The sequence below is a fragment of the Pangasianodon hypophthalmus genome, chromosome 15 (genome assembly GCF_027358585.1).
Source record: "Pangasianodon hypophthalmus isolate fPanHyp1 chromosome 15, fPanHyp1.pri, whole genome shotgun sequence".
Classification (NCBI taxonomy): Eukaryota; Metazoa; Chordata; class Actinopteri; order Siluriformes; family Pangasiidae; genus Pangasianodon; species Pangasianodon hypophthalmus.
Genome location: NC_069724.1, coordinates 6,762,575 through 6,779,958, shown reverse-complemented (window position 1 = coordinate 6,779,958; position 17,384 = coordinate 6,762,575). Strand labels below are relative to the sequence as shown.

The window sequence follows — 17,384 nt, the reverse complement described above, 5'->3', positions numbered from 1 at the left end:
ATGGACTATATCTGAATAAGTGGAACCTGATTTTTCTCATTTATTTTATGATGCAATAACACCTTCCTGCCACATGCTTGATACTATGTCCAGTGTGATTCTCAGCTCCAACTGGTTTTATAAAGTCATCCAAAACTTGGTCTGTATAATACATTTTCTCAATAGAAAGCAGAAAAATCCTATATTTACCAACATAATTGATCTAAATATGCAAATTAGAAACACACCAACCCAAAGCAGTTTTTCGTGACCTACTGGAACTTGATTGGCTTTTACATTTTATAATGCAATAACACTTGCCTGTCACATGTTCAATACCATCTTGAAAGAATGCAGCATGTTGAACAATCTGCACACCCAGGTTAGTTGGTTCTAAAGACTTTTAATAAGTAGAAAGCATTTTATAACATCTGGAGTGACAGAGTATTTTTTGGCTGTTTTTTTAAGATCAGCACCTGCGGCTGAATCCCAGCAGTGCTGATATTCCATATAACAGCACAGTTGGGAGTGTGATATTGCTTTTACACAACAGTTCCATAAACAAGAAATTAATATCAAGTAACTGACATTGCAAACACAGTACGGCTAAATAATTTGTTTATTTTTAAGAAGCCACAGTTGGATAGAGCATTTCATTGTGCCATGCAATGCACAGACTGACTGATAGCCTGTAGTAAGTGTCATAATGAGTTCAATGTAATAAACCATTTCCTAGAATTGGCACACCTCTTGTCCAATCAGATTAGTGGACCAGAACTAACCATCTTTTAATGGAAAATATCACACAAAATCCTACTAGTTTTATATTAGTCTTACATTCTGATTTTACCCCACTCATATTTAAAATGTTCAGCTCTGTAAAACAGAAACTTATATTTTCTTTTCCTGATTTCCTCTGCTGGGACTGGAGTGTAACAGATAGGCCTGCAGAGGAGCGGCTTGTCCTCCCTCTCTGAGACGTTGACATTTGGTTGTATTACATGCCTGGTTAATGATAGCATAACATTAGGTGCTGAGAAGCCCATTAGACTGAACGCTAGCAAGACTGAGGAGGTAAACATCATGAGAAGTCGCAGTAATTCAGGAGTCAAGCTTGACAATTATGCACGAATGGTCCATAAAACAATCCTCTGTGACCAGGTAAGAGAAAACATGTTTGTTGGACTGATGACTCAGGAAAGGGCAATGTTTAGCAGAGTCATAGTGTCACCACTTACTGTGTGTCTCATAATGTGGTAAACGTGGCTGAGTTACACACATGCATCAGAACTTACATTCATTTTACACCTCTATCTGAGACGTTAGAAACAAATTTACAATAATTTCTCATTTACTTTATCCTCATGGTGGACAGTATCACTGTGAAATACCCTCTGCTGAATGTGGATGCCACTCGAGTGTATAGCTTTGAGACAGGTGTACACATTAAATCACAAATTCTTGACGTACAGAAATGCATTTCTTTTTATCCTGTGATAAATTTCTAAGGATCCGGTAACAGGTTTACTACCAGGAAGTGCTGATCTCCCACATGCCTGGGTCCGAGACAACGTGTACAGCATCCTGTCTGTGTGGGGTCTGAGTCTGGCCTACAGGAAGAATGCTGACCGCGATGAGGACAAGGCCAAAGCCTATGAGATGGAGCAGGTAGAAGTTATCATGTTCTGGAGCCAGTGCATTTACTTTTACTTCCTTAACTGGATTGTTTGGAATTCAGTTCAAATTGAAGAACAACAACAAAAAAATCTTCTGGCATTTTAAAGGAACCGTTTATATGTTTTTAAAGCCCTCTGCTGGTTGCAAGGTGAATTACAATTGTATTGACTTTAACAATCCTTGCCCTTCCCCATAATGGTCCTACTTTCTCTGTTGAAAAGACTTTGGGGTTGGGTGTCAGAATCAGAAAAGTGTTCATGAACACGTTCGCTTTTACCGCATAATATCAAAACAGACACCTTTCCAAGCCAACAGGAGACGGTTGTGGTTGTAGGCCATTAGGAGAGATAATTTGGACCAAGTTCTCTCTTTGCAGTGCCCACTTTATCTCAGCTAAGTAGCTAACTATCATGTCAGTAAAGTTGGCTTGCTAACTAAGAAATTAACAGGCTTAGCTTGCTAGTTAGCGAACATGCCTAATTTATATTGCTTTAACAAACCTACATATCTTGCCTAAAATATACATCAAGAAACTAGCTAGCTAATGCTAAGTAGCTAGGTCATGTTCCAACTGAGCTGTTGAACATAATGAACACCTTTAGCTATCTAACTTTGTTCAGCTATGGCATCTGTTCGGCAGAACAGTGCCACAACGTCCTCGAATAGCACTCCTTGTCTTTCAGTGGGAATCTGTAATAGTCAATGGATAATATTTTAGCTAATAACTAAAGTCAATCCCATGGCTAAATAAAATTCATGATAGATTCTTCAGTCAGATTATAACCAAGTACAAACACTAAAGAGCTCTACTTTGTGAATCACAGGTTTTCAGGTTCACAGGTGTCTTTGAAATTCTGTAATAATCTATCTATCATTAATTTAGGAAAAATCTCACCAAATATAATTCATTGGTTCAACATCTAACACATGTATTTTTAATGCATAGTCATGTGTGCTATTTATAATTTACATGTGTCTTCTTTAGTGCAAGTGAATGTGCAAGTGAAATGCCAAGAGGGCAAATTGCTCAGCTCATGTTTCTCTTTTGATTATAGCAGTTGGGGAGGGTAGAAGCAAGAGTCAAAGCAGCTCTTTCACGCTTTCTCTCTCTTTTCTCTGTATAGACTGTAGTAAAGCTAATGCGGAGCTTGCTGCAGTGTCTGATGAGGCAGGTATGAACTTTGTATTATAAGCAAATACACCGATTGAACCATTTAACTATCAACATGCGATATTTACAGCATCTTCTCTTATGGAAAATTCCCTAGGGAGTCCCATGAAAGTTCACTGGAATTGGGCATGGTGAATTGGTTCACATTGAAAAAGGGGAGTTAATGGTAGTTTATAGGTAATTAATGACATCTCACAGTCCAATTGGATTTTTATGGGTTATCTATTGGAAAATGGTCTGATTTCTATATATTTATAAGTTAGACATTGGATTTTGGTATGATTCCTATGGAATTCCTACTGGATATATACAGGTCAGTCATTAGAATATGGTCTGATTTCCAGTGGGTTACTATTGGATTTCTATGTGTTAGTCGTTAGAATATGGTCTGATTTCTAATGGGTTCATTTTGGATATTTATGGGATAGACATTGGAATATAGTCTGATTTCTATGGGAACAGAATAAGATTATATGGGATTATATTATTCTGGGACTATATCTTGGGACTATATACAATAAAAAATATTAATATCCCATGTATTCCAATTGGACTCCCATGGGAAATTTTCATAAGGTGTACTGTTGCATTTTTGTACAAATCCTGATGTATTCCTAGCTGGACAAAGTGGAGAAGTTCAAGTACAGCAAGAGCACCACAGACTGCCTGCATGCCAAGTATCACACAGGAACATGTGCTACTGTGGTCGGCGATGAAGACTGGGGTCATTTACAGGTGGACGCTACGTCCATCTTTCTGCTCTTCCTGGCTCAAATGACTGCTTCAGGTCAGCACTGATAAGCTCATAACACAAAAACTAAGCTCTCGACCAATTTATTTCTCCCACTGTATCAGTGTTTTTCACTTGGTTAACATCTCTGTCACCTGATCTCCTTTTTTCAAATGTGATATTACATCATCATCATGAGAAAATGTAAAATGTTTAAGACTATCTAGCTGTTTGAACAGAAGTAGTTAATATTTGTTTTATGGTGTACAGGGCTACACATTGTGTACACACGCGACGAGGTCGATGTTGTCCAGAATCTTATCTTCTACATTGAAACAGCATACAAAGTAGCAGTAAGCGTCCTGTGCAGCACAAATTCACTACACATATTTGAATTTTTTATTCTTCAATATTACCACAGGCTTAAGAATAAGTGGGTCTTCTTTGGGATGGTGTCTAGGATTTTGGAATGTGGGAACGAGGAGACAAGACAAATCAAGGAATCCCTGAAATCAATGCCAGCTCTATTGGAATGGCGAAAGTGAGAGATTCAGTGTATCTTGAAAGTGTCATTGAACCAGTGCCATCTGAAAATACGATTAGAAAAAGAGTAGATCACTGTGTGGATGTATTTGATTAATCTGCAGTCGTGATGTATTTAGGCAGCCCTGGAGGCCTTGGACGGATTAAACCTCTTTGGTGCCAAAGGTGGCCCCGAGTCTGTCGTTCACGCTTTGGCTGATGACATACAGCGCTGCCAAGTAAGAGTGGCTTTTGCTTTGTCACATTGCATAAGGGGAAGGAGGAGCTAGATTATTTTGCTCATACTGCAATTTAATGGGTCTTTAATAAATAAGTAATGACTTAAAGGTTTTGCAAAAAAAAAAAAAACCAAATGTACAGAATTTAATAAAATATACACAACCCCTTACCCCAAATGTAGGCAATCAGACATGACTCAAATTGTTTGCTTTTCAACATCTGGAGCCATGAGGCTAATGTAGCTAACAAGATGGAAGTCTCACCTCAAAATCTCACCTCAAACCACACCCAGTTCAGTTTAGGAGTATTTCAAAATTTTTGAGAATCTTTTAACTATAAAATATAATCCAATAATCTAGTCCAATCCAATAATCTTATGACAAATTTATTTTATGAACATACGATCACTATTCAAATATTAGGTTTATGGTTTAAATGTGTAAGATAATATGGTAAGATAATGTAATTTAATGGAGACGTTGGGGCTTTTTTTTCCACCAAAAGAACACATTAGGTCCAAGTATTTAAGCGTTACTGAGGACTAGATTAAACCCATTCAAGTGACCAGTCAAACAGAAGCAGGCCAATAACTATAAGCTGAAACATATGTGTGTATGTATATATATATATATATATATATATATATATATATATATATATATATATATGTTTCAGCTTATAGTTATTGGCCTGTTTCTGTTTGACTGGTCACTTGAATATATTTATATATATAAAACACGTTTGGCATCATTCTGTCCTTAGACTCTGTCTTCCAAACTATAAAATCAGAAACACTGGCCACTAACTACATTAGGAGTAATAAAAAAATTATATATATATAATTTTATAATATAATATAATTTTAATTTAATTTTATATATATATATATATATATATATATATATATATATATATATATATATATATATATACTCACACACACACACACACATATATGTATAATATAACTTATATATATATATATAAGTTTTTGCCTCACTCACCGTCTCTTGACAGTCAATCCTCAGCTCCATGCTGCCAAGAGCCTCCACGTCTAAAGAGGTGGACGCTGGAGTCCTTGCCATCATCTCCTATATATATATATATATATATATATATATATATATATATATATGTTTCAGCTTATTGTTATTGGCCTGTTTCTGTTTGACTGGTCACTTGAATATATATATATATATATATATATATATATATATATATATATATATATATATATATATATATATATAAAACACGTTTGGCATCATTCTGTCCTTAGACTCTGTCTTCCAAACTATAAAATCAGAAACACTGGCCACTAACTACATTAGGAGTAATAAAAAATTATATATATATAATTTTATAATATAATATAATTTTAATTTAATTATATATATATATATATATATATATATATATATATATATATATATATATATACTCACACACACACACACACACACACACACACATATATGTATAATATAACTTATATATATATATATAAGTTTTTGCCTCACTCACCGTCTCTCGACAGTCAATCCTCAGCTCCATGCTGCCAAGAGCCTCCACGTCTAAAGAGGTGGACGCTGGAGTCCTTGCCATCATCTCCTACCCAGCGTTTGCAGTTGAGGACATTAACATTGTTAACATTACTAAGGAGGAGATTATCTCAAGACTGCAGGTAATCTGATAATGAAGTCAAAAGCAGCAGGTTTAATATGATTGAGACAACTTCTTAACGTGTTATGTTCATCCAGAAAAAAATGGTAAGGATTGCTGTTTGTTGCTGTTCTCTTTCCTACAATGCCCATTCTTTTATTTTTACACAGGGCAGATATGGATGCTGTCGTTTTCTCAGAGATGGCCACAAAACCCCCAAAGAGGTCAAAATACATTTGCATAAACTTAAAAATAAAATTATAATAAAATGTAACATTTACATTAATTTGAGCCAATTGGCCAAACCTTTTGCCCACATGAGCTATGCTTTTATCACACGTGTTTACTCAGGATCCCAATCGTTTATACTATGAGTCATCAGAGCTGAAGCTCTTTGAGAATCTTGAGTGTGAATGGCCATTGTTTTGGACTTACCTCATCTTGGATGGAATTTTTATCAACAGTCCTGAGCAGGTTAGTAGCATAAATATTCCCATCATATGGCTAGTTTATTAAACATAACTTCAGAATTGTTGTACATTTTATTTGCTTGTGGGTGATATTGCAGGTACAGGAGTATCGAGATGCCTTAGATGCCATTCTGATCAAAGGAAAAGATGGAATGCGTCTTATTCCTGAGCTTTACAGTGTTCCTTCAGATAAGGTACATCAGGAACTGACCAATCGCAATGCTAGATACTGTCAGATTAGAAACAAAACTAAAACGAATGGGTCTATTGCAGGGACCTTTGTTACTGAGGGACAGATGCAGAAAAATGCAAAAAAAGAAATAGAATAAAATAAAATAACAGATCAACTTGACTGTGATTTATTTTGTATTCCTGAAAAACAGCTCATTCCTTGATGATTCTTAACTTTAAATTCCTGTCAGAATAACCATGCATATTTTTTCTATGGACTCTCGAGTAGTCCACCAAAAGCTTGTTACCATTAATGTAGGTCTATAGAATTAGATTTACTAAAAAGCAACAACTGTTCCAGTGGTCTTCATTTGTAAAATGTTCTATTAAATATTTCACAACCCATTTCAAAAATAGCACAGGCTACAGTCTGGATGTCCCTGGTCTATGGCCTTGAACTGTGTGAGGAAGCCACATGGGTTCATTTCAGTAGACCCTGAACTCTAACTCTGTGTCTTTTATTTAAATAAGGTGGATGAAGAATATGTCAATCCGCACACTGTGGAACGAGTGCCAGTGGGCAAGTGCCCATTGAAATGGGCCCAGTCACTGTACATATTGGGTAATCTGTTGGCAGAGGTATGGCAGTTGCGATAATGTGTTTCCTCATGCTTCATATTCTACAGTAAAATACCTGGAATACTTTATTTTAACATGTAATTATTACTATGCTCCATATTATTTATATTATATTGATTATACATTGATATCCAGAGTTGGAAAAAATATATATATATATAATTAAATAAGAAAGTATGAATATAGTATAATAATAATATTACTATAAGGCTGTTATATATGGGCAAAGGTTTAAAAGTGTCTAAAAAGTACTTAAATGTACCCAGGTATTTAAAGGTAAAAAATTTCCTTGAATTTCCTTGAATTAACTTTTTCCCCCAATGAATGATGTTCCTTAAATACACCATTTGCCCAAAAGTTTGTGGACACCTGACCAACACTTATATGTGCTTTTTGAACATCCAGTTACAGATTTAGTCCCCCTTTGCTGTTATAATAACCTCCACTCTTCTGAGAAGGCTTTCCACTAGATTTTGGAGAGTGGCTGTGTGGATTTGTGCTCATTCAGTCACAAGAGCATTGGTGAAGTCATGCACTGATGTCGGATGAGATGGTCTGGGGAGCAGTCAGCGTTCCAATTCCTTAAAAAAGGTCTTCAGTGGGGTTGAGGTCAGAGCTCTGTGCAGGCCACTCGAGATCTTCCATCCCTTCCACCCTTGGTAAACCATGTCTTCATGGAGCCCCTTTTGTACACAGGTTCATTGTTATGATGAAACAGGTTTGGGCCCCTTAGTTCCAGTGAAGCGAAACTGTAAGACTACAGCACACAAAGACATTTTAGACAATTGTGTGCTTCCAACTTTGTGGCAACAGTTTGCGGAAGAAGCACATATGGATGTGATGGTCAGGTGTCCACAAACTCTTGGCCATAGAGTGTATTTCCAGCATGTCAAAAAGAAAAGAATGACAAAAAAAGAAAAATTCCCTGTTGAGAATTTACATACTAACTAAGTCATTCTTTATTTTTGATTGATCTGTTAGGGTTTCTTAGCACCTGGAGAGATAGATCCCCTCAACAGACGTTTGGCCACCATACCCAAACCTGATGTTGTGGTTCAGGGTAAGTTGTACACAGTGTGTGGGTGCGTGTTGTAGTTCTGTATCTGCAGTTTCATGTAGTTTTTACGTGTAAGTCTGTGTAAGGATCTTGTAAGTACAGGTTTGAATTTTGTGCTGTGGAAAGAGGCATAAGTTCCATCTTGTTTTCAGTGTCAATTTTGGCAGAGACAGAGGAAATCAAACAACTTCTGCAGAACCAGGGCATCGATTCTGAGACCCTGGAGGACATTCATCCGATTAGAGTTCAGCCCTCTAGAGTTCTTAGTCACATCTATGCCAGACTTGGTAAGATGAGTGCTAACAAGACTCAGGGACTTGCATATAATATTTCATGTGCCACATGGTCTTCTTGATGTGTCAAACACAAATCTGTTCGATCTTAAAGGACGTAGCCAAAGACTAGGTCTGACTGGGAGGCCATACCGCAGTATTGGTGTGCTGGGAACATCCAAATTCTACATCATACGCAACACCATCTTTTCCTTTACGCCTCAAGTGAGTGAAGTTGATAAATGATCTGGCATTAGGTATTATTAGATATGCATCAGGTAATATATTCATTGATTTCAAATGTGGTCTAAGCTAATGTTTTCATATTGTCTCCAGTTCATAGATCCCCAACAGTTTTACTTGGCCCTGGATAACAAGATGATTGTGGAAATGCTCCGTATAGATTTTTCCTACCTCTGTTCACGCTGGAGGATGACTGGCAGACCTACTGTCACTTTCCCAGTCTCTCAGAGCATGCTTAGTGAGTATTGGGGGAAAAAAAAGTTAAATCTAACATCTTCAAAGGTTCTTTGGTTTGTACCTTTAGGAAAACCCCATTAAGGTTGTAAAGTTGTACCTTTCCAAAGAAGCCATGAGGAACCCATTTTGTAAGAATGTACTTGAAACATTAATAATAAGACTTGTTCTAAGAGCCTTTCTTCTTCATTTCAGCTGATGATGGCAAAGAAATTGATCCTGCTGTACTAGCTACTTTGAAAAAGCTACAAGATGGCTACTTTGGTGGGGCAAGGTAAGAACTTTAAGGAAAAATCCACCCTATGTTGACTTTGGTTAATGGTTTCCAACATTAACCACAGTGCCAATTGTCTACCCACTGAGAGTAACACCAGTGGGATTTAGCCCTCGCTTCATCTCTACCAAAAGAGAGCGAAGCAGTGGTGCTTTAGCTCTTTGGTCTGTCCAGCTCTCTCACGTCTTCATCAGTACGCTCTGCTCAAACAATTCAGGTTCAAAAGCTTCAAATTTCATGCTGCCATCAATGCCATCATGCTCATCATCTTGTAGATCACTAGCTAGCCAAGGCAAGTCCGCCATAAATCAGTGCTGCAATGCATACTATTTTTAAGCGCTAATACAGAATCCTGACTGTTATTACTTATGTTTGAGATCATTTACATTTTTTTTTCTCCTATTAAATGCCATTGCATAGCAATGCCATGCTAGCAATGTCCCCCTTTGCACAGCAATAATGAAAATACAGCATTAACTAACAAATTAGCACCAGAATCACTAAGATCACTAAGGACAGCATAAATACTTCATCCATCCATCCATTCTCTGGACCGCTTATCCTACACAGGGACACGGGGATCCTGGAGCCTATCCCAGGCGACTCGGGGCACAAGGCAGGGGACACCCTGGACGGGGTGTCAACCCATCGCAGGGCACAATCGCACACACACGCACGCACCCATTTACACACTACGGACAATTTGGAGATTCCAATCAGCCTACAACACGTCTTTGCACTGGGAGAGGAAGTCGGAGTACCCAGAGGAAATGCCTGAAGCACAGGGAGAACATGTAAACTCCAGGAATTGAACCCCTAACGCGAGAGTTGCAAGGCAAAACTGCTAACCACTAAACCATGTAGAGCTTTATGTTAATAAACAACAACAACAACAACAACAACACCTCTGTCTCATATATTCAGAGTGAAGACTGGGAAACTGGCCTCATTTCTGGACACATCCTGCTGCGCTCACCTCACATTTATGGATTGTGGTGAGTGAACTTAATTTTCTGCATTTTGTGATAACTAAATCACGAGTGTCCTCAAGCTGTGGAATTTTCTTATATTTCGTTTGATAGAAGCCTGGCTTTGATGAATTTTTGATTAAATAATGCCACCCCCATCACAAAACCTATTCTAATAAAAGAGACTAGCTTGTACTAGATTGCCTACTTTTTCTCCTTTTTTTTAACTTCACTGCATATTGAACTGGTCATGTTCTCACAGAGGTGGATGACTTGGCAGAGTATCTTGATCAGCTACTTGCCATTCCCCAGCAGAGTCCCATCAGTGCCACTAAAGGAGGACTCAGCCGCTTCAGAGCTGCGGCGAATAAAACTCGAGAGATGGTGTCTCTGGTGCACAAAGCCAAAGCGCTGCACATACATAGTGCGTTCAGTCTTATTCACAGTTCTACCTCCAGTCCAGAGCTCTTTAATCCTCACATTTATTATATTTTGTTCACAGATGTGCATCTGTATCTCCCTACGAAACTGTTCCATGACCCACCACCAATCCTCCACTTTACAAATAAAGAAATCCAGGTACATAGAAGAGCAAATGCAGATTAAAGGAATACTCCAGCATTTTAAACTAATCTTTATCTACCACATATTGGACTGTATTCAGAGTGCAGTTACATGTGAGTAGTGAGTAACTGGGGACTTAAGCATTATAATCTGAATCGAGCACCCAGAAAATCAGCTTAAGCACATGCGCAACCTGTCTGTGAATACAAGGAACTTTCTCTGTCTAAATAAGTTGTCAGCTCTGAATATGGTTCCTGGAGCTTATGTGCAATTACAATGGGCAGTTTTGACACTGTGGAGAAAAAAAGCACAGGAACACAAATTTATATAATAAAGAAAGTCTAAGGGCAATTTTTGGATTCTGTTCATAAATATTTAAATAATGCAATTAATGCGTTCATGCATATTCAAAACTGTTACGCTTTAACAACAAAGGTATTAGGATGAGACGAACAAGAGCGAAAGTCTTACTTATGTTGTGTCACGTTATGTTGTGTCACTAGGATTGTAGTAAAAAGGAAAATTACTGTTACTTACGCTTTTCTGAAGGTTTTGTGGTATCCATGCACAATCAGACCCAAATAATTACATTTGTGAAACACAAATTCCCTCCGAACGGCCTTTTTTTTTTTTTTTTTTTTTTACAGATTTTGTGCTTAATTACAAACATTGTTTTTGCTTAATTAAAGAAATAATGAAATCTTATACAAAAATAAGCATCTTAACATTAATTGGCTTGAAAACTGTCCTTAGACTCCTATTTTAAGTGAATTTCTTTCTTTTCTCATCACAGGAAAATGTGTTGAAATTACTGTCTCATGGACTACAGATACTGTAGAAAGACAACATATAAAAGTATAAGTACAATACTTTGTATTGTGTTTCACAATGCTTGCATTTTTAAAAGCTTTTCCCGTCGATTAGGTTCCTCAGACAGAAGTTCCTCCTGTAGTGAATCTACCCAGAGATGTGAATGGTGGAATTGATTATCCAGCCCTGGTGCAGATGCTGAAACAAAGCCGAAACCTACAAGATCAGGCTGATATCCTGTACATCTTTTATAAGGACAAGTATGGACACGGCCCTCTGTGGGAAGTGAAATGATATTGTGTTGTTTCTGAGGTTGCATGTGTCTGAGACTGCATGACATGGACAAAACTGATTGACGTGATTTATGAAAAACACCCACAGAAAACTAAACTACACTTCCACGATTTCTCATAGAGCGTAATATAAATGTGTGGTTTGTTATACATTGCTTATTTGCGTATTCAGTCTATGGTGATATTGATATTGCAAAGGCAAACATTGCACTAGACAAATAATATACTGCATGGTGTAGGCCAATCTGAATGATGTGCAGGAAATGACATTTTATAAAATTTGAGTATGTATTTGAGTAATGTGAGTAATGTGAGTAAATGTGTTGTTAGAGGTATGGACTGGGATACCTACCTGCATGGGAAAGGCTGGACGGTAAGGCGACTCCTGAGTGACTTGTATGAGAAGGCAGGCAGCCTGAGACACTGGGGACTTACCCGAATGGTCTGTGGCATGCTCCGCAGGAAAGTGGAAGAACTGGATGAGGTGATTGCCACGTTGCACACAACTGCTGTCAAATTATCTGTGCTTTTTCATTTTACTCACTAAACCTAACATCATTCTCTAAAAGAAATGATCCTGGCACAAAAAAAAAATCATCTCTCTTCCATGCATTTGTATAGACTTACAGAATAGCACATGGATTAAATTAGGAATTAAACACAACGGGACGTGCTGTAATAGAAAACTAATCCAGGACTTGGTGGTGTGCTGCTGATTATTGCGAATGTCATTTGGGTGATGTGAGGTTAATTATTTTTCAATAGCAGCACGGCCTGAAATGATTTATTTCTCTTAAACCACAGCAATTTGCCAATGATTACAGTTTTTAATTAATTAAATAATGACGTCCACGAGACGAGTTAATCCCTCTTAAATTCTAGCATCTATTTTTTTCCCAGCCTCTCTTTTTCTCTCTCTTGAAGTTGGAAAGACAAAAAAATGCAGCTTATAATGTTACCAAGAAACCAGAAACTTACTGACTGTTAGTTGGTGCTGACACTGGAGACTCCTTCCATAAAATAAACATCTCCTTACAGAAAACTGTACTGTATCAACAATTATATATTTTTCTTTGCTAAATAAAAACAATTTTGTTGTATCCATTTATTATTAGTCTTAGATTATGTAGAGTGTCCTTGTGTATTAGAGTGTCCTTGTGTATTAGTTACTATAGATACAATAATATTTTAGAACAAGCGCATTAATACGTATAGACCTGTGATTTGTCATGCAGCTGGAACTTTGTCCGAGCTGATGTTATAGAAACCAAAATAAAAATATACAGTAATAAAATATACACTGAAAGCATCATGCTATGTAACATTGTATTGTAATGTCCATCTTCTAATTACAGGCTTGCACAGATTTGCTTGCTCACCAGAAGCACCTGACAGTGGGTCTTCCTCCAGAACCACGAGAGAAAACCATATCAGCGTGAGTTCCTGTGCAAACAATCATATTATACACAGGACCATTTAAATGCTGGGCCACTCGGTCATGTGACATGAGTCTTTCCTGTCTCCACATAGCCCCTTGCCCCCAGACAAGCTGGCCAGGCTTATTGATGAGGCCAGCGAGAACAACCTCACAATCGCAATCCTCACTCAGGTTAGCTTCCTTCTATATCTTCCTTCTATCTTCTATATCTGTTATTTAATAATACACTTAAAGTTGTTTGTAATGTGTTTGCACTGACACTCATGTATATGATTGGCAGGAGATCATGGTGTACTTGGGCATGAGCATTCGAACGCAGCCAAAACTTTTCAGTGAAATGTTCCGCCTTCGTATCGGCCTCATTATCCAGGTCATGGCCACTGAACTGGCCCAATCTCTCAGCTGCTCTGGTACTAAATCAGTCCTCACATAGACCTGCATGTACCACATTCTGAAACGTGTTATAAAAAAGCATGTAGTAATTTTTTTTTTACCATGGTTCACAGGCATTAAAACTACTGTGAGAAATAGCAGATGGTGTATTTTCAGGTTGAATATGATTTATTTAAAGTACCCCTAAACTGAGAAAATGCTCTACCTCCTTTTTACTGGCTGATTTTAATGATAAAGATTTGGGTTACATTTGTTATCACTGTTACAAATTCACATTATTCTATTTCAAATAGAGAATTTGTCAGTAGTTCCAGAAAAAAAAGGTTTCCCTTATATGTAATCATATGTTTTTTCATGTGATTATGTGAGTAATACGTGATCATGTGAGAAAAACATATGAAGTCGAATTTTACCAGGTTATGCGCTTAGATTGCAGGTGTGAATCTGGGTAAACACGTTTACAATATTAATAATATGTGAAATAATATGTGAAAATAAAACCACATTCCTTTAACATGTGAAAAGTAATGAAGCATGTGAACAAGAATCACAAGTGGAAAACTTGTGATGTCCTCCATGTGGAAAAAGAAACACTTTAACAAGAAAAAAACAAACAAATATAACCATGTGAGTTACACAATGTGTGAACTGTGAATCATGTGATTACCACATGTGACATTTCTCCTTAGCCACAGCACTTGTGTGCTAAGCCTAACTAGTTTACTAACTTAGCAAATGTTAGCTAATGTAAGCAATGAATAGGTTATTTTATTTTAAAAGGGTCTGGCTACTGGTGCATTTTAATTTAGACTCACAGATCCTGGTATTCCTTATATGGGTGAAAGTGTAGGAATGCATTGAAAATCATATTGAATAACTGATTAACTGATTCATTATGGGTATCTAAATTTCCTGGTTGGATAGAGACTTTTTTTTTTTAACCTCAGGTGAGGAGGCTACTGAAAGTCTGATGAACCTGAGCCCATCTGAGCTGAAGAACCTCCTCCTCCAGATCCTCAGTGGCAAAGAGTTTAGAGTGCAGAGAAGTAGTGAGTTTGTTGATAATCTCACATTTATTTACGCATAGACCTCATTCATCAGTTCTTAGTAAAGTTGAACTGATCTGAAAATTGTGCCTTCCCCGATGCCATATTGGAAAAGCAGGAGACCATGGACTCCTGATGATGGCACACAGAACACTAGGGAGTTTACGGTAAATTGTAGCTTGAGACATATAAGATCGGTCACTTATCTCTCATAGTTCTGGCTCTACGTTTTATCATATTTAATACTTCTTTAATTAATGCCATTAAAATAAAACAACAGAAACAACACTTTTCACAACATTTTCTTTGAATTTACATTAAATGTTTCATAAAATTTGTATGTGTAATTGAAATAAATAAGCTATTTAAACTTGACACTGTAGCCTGTACATAAACTGCAGTAAGTCATTGCTAGTTGTACAATTTGACAATCAAAGTTCACATTAGCAAGTGTCCTTACACGTACATTTACACAAACTCAGAAGTGTAAATGCTAATGCGAATGATTTATGGATAAATTTGTTTGTATCCAGCTTCATAAATGAGTCCCAATGTCCTAAATGAGGTTTTTATTGATGTTAGGAAATGTGTTATGTGTATTTATGTGTATTTCAGTGCGCTCAACTGGAACTGGTGTAAGTCCAGCCATCTCTATCCAAGACAAGAGCAAATCCCTTTCTGCAAAAGGTCAATTAAAAGGCAGCACTCAGCTCGAATGTGACATCAAACTGGTAGGATGCATAAATTATCATAATTCCATATCTTTCTGTCTACTGTCTGAGAAAACAAGCTAATTTCTGCTTTTTTAAAAAATATATTTTAAGCCCTTATCGGTGCATTCCTTGGATATTGACAACATTGAGTCAGGGGTGAGTACCGTGCATGACAAAACTCAACCAAGTATTTCAGAGGGAACTGTAGTGAATAATTCTTTAGGTACTGTTTTGCGCTAATGCTTTTAAAAGCTCTTGATAAGTACTTATGTTTCTGTCAGAGGTATAGACTTCCTTCTATTGAGTCATTTCAAAGTTCTTTGGAAGCTACAGCGCAGGACAGAAGACAAGGCCAGTGGCTTCGCCGTCGCCGTTTAGACGGAGCTCTCAACAGAGTACCTGTTGGTTTCTACCAAAAGGTCTGGAAGATCCTACAAAAGGTCAGCAGAACCACATTTCAGTGAATGTTGACGCTTCTTCTGTGAAGTTATTTAGGCTAAATCTTCTTTCCCTTTTGATTGAAAGTGTCATGGACTCTCTATTGAAGGGTGCGTCCTTCCATCATCAACCACAAAAGAGGTAGTACAGCAACACAACGTATTTGGTTGATTTTTATGTGCGATAGTATTTGTCTCAATAAGGTATGGTGTAATTCATCGGCATAAAGATTATTACTTCTTTTTTTACTAAATGTAAACAGATGACTCCCGGTGAGATAAAGTTTGCCGTGCATGTGGAGACCGTGCTGAACCGCGTCCCACAGCCTGAGTACAGGCAGCTGCTGGTGGAGACGATCCTAGTCCTGACCATGCTGGCTGAAGTGGACATCCATAACATAGGAGGCATCATTCATGTGGAAAAGATTGTGCAAATGGCCAGCGACATGTTCTATAAAGATCAGGTAATCCTCACATGCATATTCATATAATGGGCCAAAATGCATACATAAAAATTAGCATATGCAGTGAGCAATGTTTTTGAGCTTAACAAATATGAACAGTGTGTAGTTTCATTACAATATCTTTTTCAAAACCAAAATTTTTGTCAAGTAGTTCAATATCCTCTTTCAATATTATCAAGACCCTTCCAATTAATATATAATGAAGCTTCCCCTGGAGATAATAACAGCACTAAGCACTTTTTGTCTAACAAGTTTGGAGACACTGCTGCTTTCAGTAGAGATCAAATACGGAGACAGGTTGTGATCACAAGAGTTTTTTGTGTTTCTTGTGTGTTGCTTTGTATGTAAGTTAGGGATTTGGAAAGCTGTACAGCTAAATCGTAACCTCCTGGCAGAGACTAGAGCCTAATTTTACATCCTTAAAACTTTCATATCTTATATATGAATAAAAACATTACATACATTTGAGTCCTCTTTTTTTTTTAGAAACTAGTTGACATTTGGGACATTTTTCACCAAGCACAAAATGCCCTGTCATATATCTGTGTCTCCTCTATTACAGAAAGACCTGGGAGCAGATGATACGCTCCTGGAAAAGGATCAGTCCAACGGTATCTGCAGGTTACTTTATGACAGCGCACCCAGCGGCCGCTTTGGGAGCATGACCTACCTGTCTAAAGCTGTAGCTGCTTATGTTGATGAATTCCTGCCAACTGGGTCCTGCTCGCTTCAGTGACACACTCAGCTTGAGATTTTGTTTATGGCTGCAAAATGTGAGTGGCTAAGACTGGCATGAAAAATATCACTGAATAAAACTGTAGAATAACAAAACAGCCAGATTTGTTTGTGGATGTCTAAATGGGGCAGATGTAGAGTTTTCTATATTAGTTTTGACATCACCCTAAACTTTATAAGTG

General features: G+C 37.3%; 1 protein-coding gene across 1 annotated transcript; it reads left to right on the top strand.

Moving 5' to 3' along the window:
* Positions 1 to 980: 980 nt before the first annotated feature.
* Positions 981 to 17,304, top strand: phka1b (phosphorylase kinase, alpha 1b (muscle)). Its single transcript, XM_026938627.3, has 32 exons — positions 981 to 1,140; positions 1,489 to 1,647; positions 2,781 to 2,828; positions 3,446 to 3,614; positions 3,828 to 3,910; positions 4,018 to 4,098; positions 4,220 to 4,318; positions 5,857 to 6,003; positions 6,152 to 6,205; positions 6,333 to 6,455; positions 6,550 to 6,645; positions 7,154 to 7,261; positions 8,243 to 8,321; positions 8,471 to 8,605; positions 8,706 to 8,815; positions 8,927 to 9,071; positions 9,263 to 9,341; positions 10,266 to 10,336; positions 10,572 to 10,733; positions 10,812 to 10,888; positions 11,798 to 11,943; positions 12,307 to 12,460; positions 13,332 to 13,411; positions 13,507 to 13,585; positions 13,695 to 13,824; positions 14,755 to 14,856; positions 15,469 to 15,584; positions 15,678 to 15,722; positions 15,848 to 16,006; positions 16,092 to 16,145; positions 16,267 to 16,467; positions 17,030 to 17,304. The coding sequence occupies exons 1-32, from the start codon at positions 1,063 to 1,065 to the stop codon at positions 17,201 to 17,203; spliced, it is 3,543 nt and encodes a 1,180-aa protein (XP_026794428.3). The 5' UTR covers positions 981 to 1,062; the 3' UTR covers positions 17,204 to 17,304.
* The last annotated feature ends 80 nt before the right edge of the window (positions 17,305 to 17,384 follow it).